The following is a 14,382-nucleotide window of genomic DNA, read 5'->3' on the forward strand; positions in this document are numbered from 1 at the left end:
CACAGCTTCCCGAGGCCACTCGCGCGGTCACCTCCGCCGGGGGCACCCAACAGCGCGGGCGTGATTCTGCATTTTTCATGACAGGCAAGGTGTGGAGCCGCCCTGTGCAGCCCACCGGGGGCCAGGTGATGCTCGGACCGAGGGGTGGGGGACACGCGGGCCAGGGCGGGGGGCGGCGGGACTGGGGACGCCCGCTGCCCTAAGAAAGCAGTGCACTCCTACTTATTGGCGGCCGCGAGGAAAGCACCGCATCCAGCGGTCTCTTGCATCAACATGCCGGGCCTCGGGCGTGAGAGGAAACCGAGATGCGGGAGAAGGCGAGAAGAAAGGAGGCCGGGAGACCCGGGGCCCGGGCAGTGAAGGGAGGAGGGCCAGGGGAACGATTCGCTGTGCAAATCCTAGCGCGCCGAGATGTGGAGAGCATCCCGGGAAGCTGGCAGGAGCCTCCAGAACCGCGGGGCTCGAGGGTCCCAGCCCATGCCTCCCCTCCACACCTTTCTCACCCTCCCACCCCTACCGTCCACCAGGATGCGGCTGGGCCGCCGGGCCCTCTGTGGGCTGGTCCTGCTGCTTGCCTGCGCCTCGCTGGGGCTCTTGTACGTGAGCACCCGGGACGCGCCGGGCCTCCGGGCACCTCTTGCGCTGTGGGCGCCCCTGCAGGCCCCCCCAAGACCAGAACTGCCAGACCTTGCGCCCGAGCCCCGCTATGCACACATCCCGGTCAGGATCAAAGAGCAAGTGGTGGGGTGAGTGCCAGGGGTGGCGGCGGCAGAGCGGAACTCGCTGGGGGTGACTGGGGAGCTTTTGTTTCCTGCACTGCTGAGCTCTGATCTCTGGGTTCTCCTGACTAGCTGGGGAGTGGGGGTGAGGCGGGGGGCGGGGGTAGTTTCTGAGTCTTGGGCTGGGGGAAAAAATCTCTCTCCTCCCTGAACCTTGTCATGGTGATGTGGAGGGGAGGGTGTGCAGGCAGAGGAGGGCCCTGGAAGACTTCCTGATGTCCTGATGACTCCCCATGAAAGGAGTGTCCAGGTGGGGTCCTGAATGGTGGGTAGGCAACTCTGAAATTCTAGCAATTGACCCTGTTCTACACCTCTGTAAAATTCAGATTTAGGAGCTGAGTCATGCCACTGGTGGTCTCTCCTCCTGGGGACTATTTGAAGAGCAGTGTTTAAGGGGACAGACACTGGATGGGCAGGATTGAAAAGCCAAGGTGTGGGGCACTGTGTAAATGTTTTGTGGGGTGAATGGAGTTGTATGGCTGGGCTCTGATGACCCTTCGTCCTCCCTCCAGGCAGCTCTCTGGGAACAACTGTAGTTGTGAGTCCAGTGGAGGGAGCCTTTACCTACCCTTCCAGAGGCAGGTTGGAGCCATTGACTTCACCAAGGCCTTTGACCCTGAGGAGCTGAGGGCTGCCTCAGCCTCCAGGGAGCTAGAGTTCCAGGCCTTCCTTTCCAGGTACCATCTTGAAAGGAGGGCGTGTCTTTGCAGGGGGAGGCCCGGAGGGTGGGTGTGACTGGAAGGAGAGCTCCTCTGCCCCTGATTCCTGCACTGTCCTCCCTTGCCAGGAGCCAGTCTGCTGCGGACCAGCTGCTCATAGCCCCTGCCAACTCCCCTCTTCAGTACCCCCTGCAAGGTGTGGAAGTCCAGCCCCTCCGGAGCATCTTGGTGCCAGGTGGGGAGAACGGGCCTAGGAGATGACCTAAGCCACCGTGGGGGTGGCAGAGCTCAAGGTTGGCTGAGGAAGAATGAAGGAAGATTGGAAAGGGAAGTGGGGGACTTCTGATGAAAGGGGGACTTGGGATCAGAAGGGGGCTCATGAGGTGGGAGGTGAGGACAGAAGGGCCTCTAGGGTTGTCAGGAATCGCAGAAGCCTGTCACTGGAGAGGTTTGGGGAAACAAATCTCTTCTTTGCTGACTGACCAAAGATCAGGTGGCTAGGTGGGGCAGGCCATAAAGAGCTACTGCTTTGATGGGAAGGAGTAAAAAATCAGTTACTCTAGGCTGCGACCCACATGTGCCCTGCCGTGGCCTCAACAAAGAGGGATGGGTGAGAAGGTCCATGCTGTGTGTGGTGAAAGAGAGAAGAGAAAGGGAAGAAGAATTCAAGGCTGTCTGTGATTCTGACTCCCTCTCCTTCCTCCCAGGGCTGAGCCTGCAGGCAGCTTCTGGTCAGGAGCTTTACCAGGTAAGTGGAAATGAGGCTGGGAAGTCCAGGTGGATGCTGGAGGGAGACCCCGGCTGCCAAAGGAGGGATGGAGGAACCAGGGAGGCAAGAGGCGGGTCCGAGGTCTCACCCTGTACTCTCCAACCCCTCTCCCAGGTGAACCTGACCGCCTCCTTAGGCACCTGGGATGTGGCAGGGGAAGTGACTGGAGTGACTCTCACTGGAGAGGGGCAGCCAGATCTCACCCTCACCAGCCCAGGGCTCGACCAACTCAACCGGCAGCTTCAACTGGTCACTTATAGCAGCCGAAGCTACCAGGCAAACACAGCAGACACAGGTGGGAGGCCTGGGCAGAGGCAGGGGCAGGCTGGTTAAACAGAGAGCCCAGAAAGGCTGGAGCGGGCAAATGGCAGAGGGTGTGGGAGACACTCGGGCAATGGCCAGAGCTACCCAGTCACACAATGGGCATTTCAGCTAGGCCAGCAGGACCAGGGAGGGAGAGAAGGGGCCTTTGTTCATCTGGGGCCAGAGCAGGCCAAAGGGAAACCCGAGCTTTGGGTGTGTCCCCCCTGCAGGCCAACTGTGAGGGCCCCAGGAAGTGACCTGCCCCAGGAGCCAGAAGACTTGAGCTCTATTCCCAACCCACCACTTACTGGAGGGCAAGGGACTTTATCTCCCAGAGCTCCCATTTCTCCTCTAGCAAACGAGGCAAAACACAACCCTCCTGCTTCGCTCCAAGACTTGCCACACCAAACCCGCTCCCACTTTGGGGCCCTTGCGCTTGCTGTTCCCTCTGCCTAGAATGCTCTTCCCCCAGATTTTTGCATGGCTGGATCCTTCTTGTCATTTGGATCTCAGCTCAAATGTCTCCTTTTCACTATCACATTACTTGTTTTATTTTCTCTTCAATGCTCACCAGTATCTGAATTTTATTTATTTAGCCTGGAACCAGACTGACTAGGTTCCTATCTCAGTTTTGTTGCTTAAGAGTTGTGTAAATAGAGACAAGTTACTTAACTTCTCTATGCCTTTTTCTGTAGTAGGAATCTACTTAATAGGGCTTGTGAAGATTAAATGAGTTCCTATATTTAAGGTAACTTAAAAAGTACCTGCCCATAGTAAATGCTCAATAAATGTTAGCTTTTCATTAAATCTCTTTTTTAGTATATGTGCTGCCGAAGCGAGCACTAAATCTCTTTTTTAAATTAAATCTTTTATTTTCTTTTCCCACCCATTAGAATGTTAGTGCCATGGAGGTAAAAACCTCGCATTCTTGTCCACCAGGCCCAGGAGGAGTATGCACTTAAATACTGATTTACTGAAAAGGGAATGTTATCCCAGCCCTAAGGACCATGACTTGTGTCCTTTCTTCCCAGTCCGGTTCTCCACGGAGGGACATGAGGCTGCTTTTACCATCCGAATAAGACACCCCCCCAACCCTCGGCTGTACCCATCTGGGTCTCTACCCCAGGGAGGTGAGGCTGGTACGCGCTAGGACCTAAATCCAGGTCTGGTGGGGAGAAGCTGGAAGAGGGAGGCCCTAGGAGAAGACGTCTTCCTGCTCCTCACTTCCCACTCTCGTTCTCTGCACCTAACCCTCTCCCTCACTCCCAGCCCAGTACAACATCAGCGCCCTGGTCACCATCGCTACTAAGACCTTCCTGCGTTACAATCGGCTACGGACACTCATCGCCAGCATCCGCCGCTTCTACCCAACGGTCACCGTGGTCATCGCCGACGACAGCGACAAGCCAGAGAGCATTAGCGGCCCCCACATCGAGCACTATCTCATGCCTTTTGGCAAGGTGCGCAGCCAGCGAGGCTGAACCGCGCGCCATAGGGCGCGCCCTCAGTCTGAAGTCTCCAGAGTAGTGATCCCAGGACTACCTACCTGTAATTTCAGAATTACCGGGGTGCCTGTTAGGCATGGCAGTTCCTGGAACGTAAGCTCCGTGGGACAGAAATCGTGCCTATCTTATTCGTACTGCATTCTTAGAATGTGCTGAGCACCTAGGGAGCGCTCAATAAATAGGTGAATGAATGAATGGGTGCACGCATGAGTTAAACGCGTTCTAACACCTCCCGGAACACTGACTCAGAACGCCTGGCAGTGGGAAACTGCACTTTTTACCTCGCTCTGAGCCATTCGTGGGCACTGGACCGTTTAGAGGCGTCAGGAGAGAGGATGAAAGGTGGCAGAGGGGTTGCGTCCTATCTCTACAGACTCACTAACCATGTACACCCTTCCCCCAGGGCTGGTTCGCAGGCCGGAACTTGGCCGTATCCCAAGTAACCACCAAGTACGTCCTGTGGGTGGACGACGACTTCGTCTTCACGGCGCGGACGCGGCTGGAGAGGCTTGTGGACGTGCTGGAGCGGACGCCGCTGGACCTGGTAGGGGAGGGCCCGCAGGATGTGGGGTGGGAGGAGGTGGGCCCGCAGGACGTGCGGTGGGAGGAGGAGGGCCTCCAGCAGGCTGAGGCAGCGGCGGGGGAGACCCGGGCGAGGGCGGACGGCCCTGCGCCGGACAGGGGACGACGCGGCGGAGCCTGGGGGACAGTCCGGGTCCTGCAGGGGTGGAGCAGAGGAGGACGGGGCAGGGGAACGGCCCCGGGGAGCGGGCACAGATCTGGCCCCCACCCCCCGACACTCCCCGTCCCGCCTGGAGCCGTCCTCCCACTCCCCGCAGGTCGGCGGCGCTGTGCGCGAGATCTCCGGCTTCGCCACCACCTACCGGCAAATGCTGAGCGTGGAGCCCGGCGCGCCGGGCCGCGGGAACTGCCTCCGGCAAAGGCGCGGCTTCCACCACGAGCTCGTCGGCTTTCCAGGCTGCGTGGTCACGGACGGCGTGGTCAACTTCTTCCTGGCGCGCACCGACAAGGTGCGCGAGGTCGGTTTCGACCCACGCCTCAGCCGCGTGGCGCATCTCGGTGAGTGGCGCCCCCTCCCGGTCCGGCCCGGACCAGCAGGGACCCCGGGGTGGCGGGGTGGGGGGCGGCGCGCTGGGCGAGGCTCCAAAGGTACCGCTACTCCTACGCCCACCCCCCACCTCCTCCCGTGGAGCCCACGGCTGGCACCCAGGACCCCTGTGGGCAGTTCTGCGAAGATTTACCAAGATCTGCGCCCTGGCAAGAGACAGAGCTCCCACCCTCCCGGCCCGTACACCATTTAAACCTCCACGCCCAGCACAGCCACTGGGTCCACCTTTAACTGCCCCACCACTGTCCCCGCCCCCTTTACTCCACTCCTAGCCGCTTCCCCTGGTTCAGACCACACTCCTGGAGCAGCCCATTCAGTATCTATTGAACCTTTAGGTGTGTGTTGGGGAGGTGGGGAGGAGGGTACCTTATCAAAGCACAAGGTAGGTACGTTGACTCTATTTTACAGAAGAGCCCCCAAAATTAATTACTAGCCCAAGGCCCTCAGAAACGGGGTCCTTGCCTGTGCACCCTCCACACCCCAAATCTCAGTTCTCCCTTAAGGGTTGGCCTTCTATAAGCTTCAGACCTTTCACTGTGTACTCCCTTACCCCCCCCTCCCCCAGAATTCTTCCTGGATGGGCTTGGTTCCCTTCGAGTGGGCTCCTGCTCAGACGTCGTTGTGGATCATGCATCTAAGCTGAAGCTGCCTTGGACATCAAGGGATGTGGGGGCAGAGACTTACGCCCGGTACCGTTACCCAGGATCACTGGATGAAAGTCAGGTGGCCAAACATCGCCTACTCTTCTTCAAACACCGGCTGCAGTGCATGACCTCGGAATGATGGCCACGAGGGGCCTTCAAACTGTCAGGCTGGGCCTGCCTCCTTTTCCCTGCCAGGAATTTCTAGAAAATCCCAGGAATTTCTAGCCAACCCCACCACCCGGTGACCACTCCACTGACTGTCCCTGATCCCCTTCAGAATCTGATCCCAAATAGGGGCTTGTCCTGGTGACACTCCTCCTTTCTGCGAGTGCCCAGGGTTAGGTACGTGATGGAGCCATAACTCATCCCACAGCCAGTGCCAAGTCCTCCCCCTGCCTCCTTCTCATGGGGCAGGAAGTGGGGGGGGGGGTCAACTTTCCAAGTGCCAAAGAGCCCATGGGGACTCTAAGAACCTAAAGTGGAAATACTCTCCTCTCATCTCCTTGGGACTGAGGGGGTGGGGAAGCCCCCCCACGTGTGTTCCCAGGGCTGTGCCCCTCTCCCTCATCTCTGGACCCAGGACTCTGTGCATAGGCTCCAGCCCCAACCCCCTCCTCCACCCCATGGAGAGAACTGGTGACTCTGGAGCTGGGGTGAGGGCTGGTGAACACACAAGTGAAAGCCATTTTTAGTTGTGTCTGCAGTGCTGTGGGCATGGAGAAAGGGGCACCAGGGCTCAGTGTGCGGACACCCAGGCTCACTTCATGAACCCCAGAGGCTCTCAGCTTTATTTTATTAGTTACATGAAGTAAGGGGACTCCACACACACATATTGCTGGGGCCCTCCACACTCCAGATGACTGGGTCAGACCCACACTGTGCAAGTCTTTGGACCAGTAGGCTCCTGGAAAAGAGAGGGGAACGTGTCAGGGACAGCTTAAGTACCGTGCTCCCTCACTCAGCATTTGGCAGCCCTCTGAGGGGCACACCACCCCACTTTGAAATCTTAGCTCCTCAGTTCTTCATGCAGAGCTGGGCCCCATCTCCCTGGCTTCGCCTTAAATTGACTCATCATTTCATCCCCCCTCCCTCCTCTAGGTTCCTTCTCAGTCCCCTGCCCAAAACCCTCGGCCTAGGTCCTCAGCCACTGACTCACATGTGACCTGCTATAGCCCAGCACCTCTTGGATTTCACTCCTGTTGCTATTGCCCCCTCACCAGTCTCTCCAGGGCATGAGCAGCTGCATCCTGGACACTAACAAACAGCTGTTCTGGGGTCACTCTGTCCAGGAGTCCTGCCTGGGTCAGTGTCCCCAGCACTGAGGCTGTGTAGAGAGGCGGGTGAGGTTCTTAGCTCTTAAATCCACACCGTGTCCTTTTCCCTCCCCCAAGTGTCCGGTCATTCCCCAGGCTCCAGGTCCCTCCAGCCTCCACACCTCTCACCATTACACTGAGCCAGGAGAAGGTGGATCCCAGCATCTCGGCATCGGCTGGCCAGCTGTGGAGATGGGGCAGGGGGTCAAATCCTACATCAGAGGGTATGCATGGGATACTAAGGGGACTTTCTCCTCAACCTACCCCGCCCCTGACCTGTAGCACTTCTCTGGCTCCAGCAGCATCTGCAAAGGCGATACCGCTGCAGTCTAGGACCACCACTCTGACGGGCTCAGCAACTAGGATGGGAGAAGACAGGGGTAGCCGGACGCCCCCGCGGGTCGCGCCCAAGTCTCCCTCCTTGTCACCCCGTCTCACCTGCATCAGGTGGGCTAGTCTTTGGAGCTCCCTGTGAGTAGAGAAGGGCAGTTACCATCTCCAAGACACAAGCATGAACGTGCGCCCCTTCAGAAGACGCACCCGCCGCCCTCGCCCAGAGAAGCCGCGCTCCCCTCTGACCAGGTCTCTCACCTTGCCTCCTTCTCCAAGCCCCAGGTGCCACTCCAGGCTACGGCGAAACTGCCCACGGGTCCCAAAGTAGAGCGGTGATGGATAGCTCAGGATGCAGAGCCCCGGGACCTTGAGGAGCTAAGAGGGCAGAGGGTCAGAAAAACACCCGGGTCTAGTCTTCCCTTCCCTCTTCATCTGCAGCCCACCCACCTTGTGGCTCTCTCTGAGTGGTCTGTAGAGCTCCGTCCCCTCGGCAAGTCCAAGTGCCAGGCACTGCACCCTGGGCAGGAAGCTGGGGTCAGATTCCCAGCCTGACCTGGCTGGAGAGTCACCCCAGGCACCTGTTCTCTCCCCGCCGCTCTTCCCAACTCCTCTCATCTCTCCTCCCACCTCTGGGTGCGGCAGACCACAGTCATCATGGAGAAGACCACACCAATGGCCAGGCCCAGGTCCACACTCAGGATCACTACGGCCACCCATGTGACCATCCATACAGCCTGCAGGACAGGGGCGGGAGTGAAATGCCAGGCGATCACTGCTAGGGAAAGAGGTCCACGGGCGGTGCCGGCCAAGGCAAACGATAGGGAGGGATGGCCCAGGAGAAGGTAGAAAGAATGACAGGAGGAGGGGACAGGACTGACCCAACAGGGGGTATACACCAAATGTAATGACCCCAGACCTTGCACCAGCTGGGGAGGTACAAATATTCAGGCCTGAAGGGGTTCAAACCCCACCCTCTACCTTGTGTCTGAGTAATGGGATTAGAAGGTATGCATGTTGAGGGGGGCAGAGTGGGGGGACTACAGAACTTAGGACCAGGACAATTAGCTGCAAACCAGGGCAGAAGCTGGGGATGCTGGGAAATGGGAGGGGGCAATCTGGGGTAATCCTGCCACTTCTCACAAAGTCCATGCGGCTGATGCGCCATAGTTGTGGAAGTTCCTGCATCTGGAAGAACATCTGGCGCATGCTGGAGATGTTGATGCAGGCCAGGACAGCCTTGGGGCAGAGGAGGCAAGCTGACCGCCCCAATGTCCTGGAATATAGCCAGCCCTCCCAGCCACCCCCATACCTCCTCTGTTCCTTACCTTGGGCAGATAATAGAAGAAGGGCCCCAGCCACAGCAGCACCGAGAGGACGACTATGCAGGAGAAGAGGCCTGCCAGCTAGAAAGAAGGAGGGATGGAAGCAGAGAAGCAAGGGGACCTCATCCACCCCTGTGTGACAGCTGGCCGCCCTGCCCACTCTGCCTCACCTTCCTTGGAAGTCTCCCTCCTCCCAAATCCCCTTCCATGAAGATATTCCTCAGTTTCCCACTCCCTTCTTGCTATTCTGCCTCTCACACCTACCTTTGCCCTCTCCCAATGAAATGCCTCTCATTCTCCAGTCTCTTACCTAGATGTAGTTCAACTTCCTTATTTTTGTAGCCCGTGTCCATCTTAAAAGCCACTGTTGGATTACCCTAAAAGCAGGCTCACCACATTCTTAGGGGACTGGCAGAGTAGGAAACCAGAAATATTAGGGGGAGACTTTCATGTGTGATATTTCTTTTCAAAAGAAAATGTCCCTGTTGTGGGGGTGGGGGGAAATCAGAAGTTTGTCTCTCAAATTTATTTTACAGTCCAGTTTTGTTTTTATTTTGAGCTACATGTGGGGCACCGTAAACTTTTTCAGTGCTTAGAGTCCACAAAGGTCTTAAAGGAGCTTTGTTATCTTCTATCTCTCCTATCAGAAACTCCCACCCCCTCACTCTGCCTCACAGACTCCTATCCTCCTCTATACGGCTGCCCTCTGGGTATCTACCAATCCTCCACCTGTTTCTCCACCACCACCCCAACCTGCATACGCACCCCCCTTTCTCTTCACCCAAGGACATGCTCTTACCTGTGTGTTCCCACCAGCATCCACGAGTAGGCTGGTGGTGGCCAGTGTGGCAGAGTTGGGAAAGCAGGAGAAGAGGGAGGAGATGAGGTTGGAGACACCATGGGCCAAGAGCTCCTGGAGGGACGCAGTGAGAGATGAAGAGGAGAGAGACAAGGGCATGGGGGGAAGGAGGAACATCAGATTAGGGGGGTGTCTCCTGAATGTATTGGGGTCCTCAGGCAGAGTCACACCTGGTTGGAGTCAATAGTGTAGCTATACTTGTCTGCATAGATGGAGGCCAGGGAGGCGGACACAGCAAAAGTGACCAGTGCCACGGGCAGCGAGTCGGCCAGAAGCCTGGGCAGCGCAGCCAGGTTGGGGAGGTGGAGTTGAGGGAATCTGGAGAGAGAGGGATCCAGGGTGAGGATGGGTTGGGTCTAAGAAGGATATGGGGAAGACAGAGGAAACAGGGTGGGGCGCATCAAGAGGAAGTGTTGGGTGGGAGAAGTGGGAGAAGAGCAGTCTGGTGTCTTGATTCCCTTACCCTCTAGGCAGCAGCCCCACTATCTGGACGTTGTATCTTGTGTCCAGGGAAGAGGTGAAGCAGAGCACAGAGGCCAGAAGCACCTGGGAAAGAGCAAATCAGGGCATGGCAGGAGATGGGCTTCCCGGCTGAGGCTAGAAAAAGCTTCACAGGAGAGAGGATCCTAAGGCAGCTGTTAGGGGTTTGCAGAGGCTCAGCCCCTGGGGGCGCTGGGATGTGTTTGGGATGGGTGCCTGACAGCCCCTTTAGAGTGGAGGGCGGTGGGGATGGGAAAGAGGAATGAGGCCTACCCAAGGTTATGGAAAGAGATGGACCGGAGGAAGGAATAGGGGCTCCCAGGAGGGATCGTGGATATCAGGAAGTATACCGAGCCATTCTAAGTAGGAGAGCTGGGCTATATCTAGGCATAGATGGCGTGTGGTTGGAGACGCGGAACACTTATTCAGTTGGGGAGAGAGAGAAATGTAGTGGGCGTGGGAAGGGAGAGAAACCGTGAACAGTGAAGGGCCGGGTGAGGGGAGAGATGTGAGTGGAGTGTGCTGTGGCGGGCGACACCGCAAGGGAGCGCTGTAAGCAGGAAGAAGACATTCTAAGAGGTCCCGAAGAGGCTTCGTGCGAGAAATGGGACCGTGTGCTTGGGGAATTCCGGAGGGTCAAAATGTTCTGGGAAGAGGCCTGGAAAGGGACACGGATGCGGAGGACTTCTCATCTGTAAGCTCGCTGCGTTCCACCAGGGGGCGGCAGCGGGCAGCTCCTACGGGATGGGCAGGGTCTGTGCGGTGCAGGGGGCCCCCGGACCCCGGAGCCATCCTCACCATGACGATTTCCCCTGGGATCGGGGTGGGTAGCTTGTCTCGGAATCTCACGTTCAATTCCTTGACCGGCACGAGCAGCGCCAGGCTGAGTGCCGAGATGGTCAGTTCGGCCGGACTGCTCCTGGGCAGCGCGGTCAGCACGGCGGCCAGTGTCTGCGGGCAGGGGCGGTGAGCGACGGCCCAGGGCCAGGCTCGACTGCCCCCGGCGCGGACCCACCCGGCCGAGGCAAGGCCTCCCGGCTCCCATCAGGGCTTCCACCTCCGCAGCGACCCTCATTCAGCCAGGTGGCTCTAACCTTCCCTCCGCCCCCGTCACCCTCTAGCCCTCCACGCGCCGTCCTTCCTTCCCTCCTTCCTTCCTTCCTTCCTTCCCAGGTTTCCCTCTTCCCAGGACCGCTAGAAGCCGCTTCTCCGCTCTTCTCCACCCCCACCTTGAAGAGAGCGAAGCAGCCAATCTGGCGCGGGAGGGGCAACCCTAAAAGGCTCGGCAGTTGGGACACGAGCACGTGCAGCGCGGCCCCGCTGGTCAGCGCTTTGACCACAGGCTCCGACAGAAAGGTGGACAGGACGCCGAGCTGCAGCGCGAACATGCCCAGCTGCGGGGGAGGAGATGCGCAGTCACTGCGGGAGCGGGAGCGGACCCGCCGGAGCGCACCCCTCCCGCCTACACCCACGCGGGACACTTGTCCCTCCCTCGCTCCTGGCCCAATTCCCCAGGGGCCTCCCTCACCATCAGCGCCCCGCTTCCGAAGGCCAAGGCTGCAGCCGCCCCAACCCGCTGAGCGTCCAACTGTTCCCTCTCGATTCCACTCAGGTTACCCCCGAGGGGTTCAGGCACCAGCCGCTCCACGGCCGAGCCCGTCATGAGGCTGAGAACCGCGAAAGTTCCTAGGGCCGGGGGACAAACGCGGAGATCACCAGCTGTGCCGCCTGGGGCGCGGTGACCGCCCAGGCTCGGCGCCCTCTGCCGGGCTGCGGTCGTCAGACCCCGCTTTCCCAGACGGCCGCTGCTCAGGTGAAGGCAGTGGGGCGGAGAGCTAGTGCAGCAGCCGGGAACCCGCGGCGAGGGAGGAGAGGAGGGAGCGGCCGCCTGCAAATACTGCCCCCTAGCGGCCTCGCGGCCTCCTCCTGCAGGCGCCCCGCGGACCGCGCGCTCCCCTGGGGGACCGCCCGCTCCTCTAGGGGACCGCGCGCTCTTCTGGGGGACCGCGCAGCTCTTTACCCCTCTTCCAAGTCCCGGAGATGTTCATGTAAACCAAATTTCATGGGGGAAGTAAAGTCCGAGGACACTCCCTTCTCTTTGCACCCACTCAGCACCCCCTCCCCCTCCAACCAGCAAGCCTTGCCTAGGTCCGAGGTTCCTGGCAGGGTAACTGCAGAGGCGGAAGGGAAGCAGGGGAGTGGAAGAGGGGAATAAGAGCTAAGGAGCTCGCAAGAACCGAAGCCTCAAACCCCTGTCCATTTTCACCCCACAGAGAAGGAGAGGAGTCACCGGGTCACTCACCGGTGGACAGGTGTCTCCCAGTACCCAACAAGGTGTAAATGAGGACGGGGAAGAAAGAAGTGTAGAGTCCGAACACTGGAGGCACGGAGGTCAGGAGGGCAAAAGCCATGCCTGGGGGAGAAGTGGAAGGAAAGATCTTCGGGATGTGTGTTGTGGGGGGGGGGGGTGGCTGGGGGCAGGTGACCAGCCTCCAGAACGCCCCCCTCTCTACCCACAGTCTTAGAGGTTGGCATGGAGACGCTAAATCATGCCACATGAGGGAACCAAGAGGTTAACAGGCCTCGGTGGGAGGTCCTGGGGCAGACAAGGTCACAGATCCGTGTCGGCCCAGACAGGGGGGTGGGAGTGGGGGGCGGGGGGGAAGCAGGTGTTGTGCCTCTCTCCAGTTCCCTGACCCGGAACGTGTCCAAGACTTCTCGAAGGATTGCGCAAATGAAGGGAGCTGGGGGTAGGGTATCTGATGCGGCTCGGTAGTCCTTACCCAGAACTTGGTCTCAGATCCTGTCTCCGAACCCTCAGCCACACCACCCATCCTCTCGCTCCCGGGTTCCCAGCTCCTGCGCCTTCCCGACGCCCTCCAGAGCTCCGGCCCCAGACAGGCTAGTGTTGGGGCCGCTCACCCTGGGGCACGTGCACGATGCCCACGGTCACTCCGGCCACGGCATCCCCGAGCAGCCAGGCCCGCCAGCGGTAGTGGGGCAGCCAACGCAGCGGGGGCAGCCGCGCCAGCAGCAGGCGCCACGCCCCCGGTCCGGAGCCAGCGCGGGCCCGCCGCCTCCACCGTCTGCACAGACGCGACAAGCGGGGCTCGGCGAGTAGCTCCGGCTCCTGCTCTGCGTCCCCGAAGAGCTGCTGGAACCGAGCCTCGGTGAGCGGTTCCCTGAACTTGGCGCCCAGGGGGATCTTCAGGTCGGAGGCCTCTCCCAGGCATGGGCAGGTCCTGGCGCCCGGTAGCCCAGTCATTTTGCCCTTGGCCACCTCCAACCCCGCCTAGTCTTAAATACCCCTCCACCCGCTAGCCCTGAGTCCCGCCTCCGTGAAGCAGGGCCCAATCCGGCCCCGGAGGGCGCCCTCTCATGGGGGACCTTCAAGGGCCCGGAGATGGCAAAGGCTTGGGGAGAGGGCGTCTCTAGGTTAGGTGTTTCCTGAGACATCCTTGGCGGGACCGCTCGCTCTGGAGCCTGCTGGGGTGGGGCGAGGGCGGGGGAAGGGGGACGGTGTGTGGAGAGGTGTAGGGACAAGAGATACAGCGCACTCTCAACACCCAACACCCACTTTTTACCACTCCTAAGCCTTTTGACTCTGGCCTCCTGGCTGTGGGCTCTTTCCCCGTTGGCCCTTTGGGAGGAGATAGCTGGCTCTTCCAGAGTGACCCATCATTTCCAGAGCCTCTGCGTTCTCCCCAAGAAGATTCAGTGTGCCCCCCAACACACACATGCCTTCTCCCCCAGACCCAAATCCTCATGGGGTATACAGCTTGTCCCAAGAGATGCAAGAGGCTCTGTTGGCAGAGCAGTCTCACAGCCTGCCAAGATGCGGCTCAGCTACAGTATGGGACAGGGATGACAGAGAACCACCACCCACACCTCTACTGGGAGCTGGGCCTCAATTCCCAGTTCAGGGCTTCAGAGGAAATACTGAACTGATCGCAAATTTTGATTTTTACTTCTTAGAAACCAAAAAACTTGAAGTGCCATTTATTACATTCAAGTGCTATTTACAAAGTTGGCACTCCAAAACACATCTGTGGTTAAATTAAGTTCAAATGGGTCATGCACCCACCTCATGTACCTCTGTGGTCCCTCAAGAGATACAAAGGTTCTGGGATCCAGAATCCTGCTATTTTCCCCACCCCCTCCTCCATTTACAAGAATACTTGGCATTTCTCCCCATCACCCTCTGGTCCCCAGTCCCTGACCCCAAAGCCCTGGGGGTGGGGTACAGTGAGGGTGGGTCTCCCCTCTTCAATTCCTCCTATTGTTCCC

At 59.0% G+C, this 14,382-nt stretch overlaps 2 protein-coding genes across 10 annotated transcripts; one reads left to right on the forward strand and one right to left on the reverse strand.

The window, feature by feature from the left end:
- The first annotated feature begins 528 nt into the window (after positions 1-528).
- Positions 529-5,927, forward strand: B4GALNT1 (beta-1,4-N-acetyl-galactosaminyltransferase 1). 2 transcript variants are annotated; one of them, XM_064591002.1, is made up of 10 exons: positions 529-746; positions 1,292-1,456; positions 1,567-1,673; positions 2,146-2,186; positions 2,322-2,502; positions 3,542-3,640; positions 3,780-3,970; positions 4,419-4,560; positions 4,823-5,095; positions 5,710-5,927. In XM_064591002.1, exons 1-10 carry the CDS (start codon positions 529-531, stop codon positions 5,925-5,927), a joined length of 1,635 nt encoding a protein of 544 aa, XP_064447072.1. The 2 variants fall into 2 exon arrangements, with proteins under 2 accessions (XP_064447072.1, XP_064447071.1); XM_064591001.1 differs by having other exon boundaries at positions 4,419-4,559; positions 4,855-5,095.
- Positions 5,928-6,261: 334 nt separating this feature from the next.
- LOC123843587 (solute carrier family 26 member 10-like) lies at positions 6,262-13,396 on the reverse strand. 8 transcript variants are annotated; one of them, XM_045873103.3, is made up of 18 exons: positions 13,018-13,396; positions 12,398-12,508; positions 11,624-11,781; positions 11,325-11,489; positions 10,894-11,046; positions 10,079-10,161; positions 9,786-9,933; positions 9,556-9,669; positions 8,760-8,837; positions 8,575-8,670; positions 8,062-8,168; positions 7,882-7,951; positions 7,693-7,809; positions 7,540-7,570; positions 7,378-7,460; positions 7,231-7,285; positions 7,006-7,112; positions 6,554-6,692 (listed from the first exon to the last, which is right to left on the reverse strand). In XM_045873103.3, exons 1-18 carry the CDS (start codon positions 13,358-13,360, stop codon positions 6,654-6,656), a joined length of 2,058 nt encoding a protein of 685 aa, XP_045729059.2. In that variant the 5' UTR covers positions 13,361-13,396; the 3' UTR covers positions 6,554-6,653. The 8 variants fall into 8 exon arrangements, with proteins under 8 accessions (XP_064447064.1, XP_064447063.1, XP_064447070.1 ...); XM_064590998.1 differs by having other exon boundaries at positions 7,366-7,460; XM_064590999.1 differs by having other exon boundaries at positions 6,945-7,112; positions 7,366-7,460.
- Positions 13,397-14,382: the final 986 nt, after the last annotated feature.

This window comes from Mirounga angustirostris, unplaced genomic scaffold (genome assembly GCF_029215605.1).
Source record: "Mirounga angustirostris isolate CCGP_5_RB_7025 unplaced genomic scaffold, mMirAng1.0.hap1 SCAF_5, whole genome shotgun sequence".
Taxonomy (NCBI): domain Eukaryota; kingdom Metazoa; phylum Chordata; class Mammalia; order Carnivora; family Phocidae; genus Mirounga; species Mirounga angustirostris.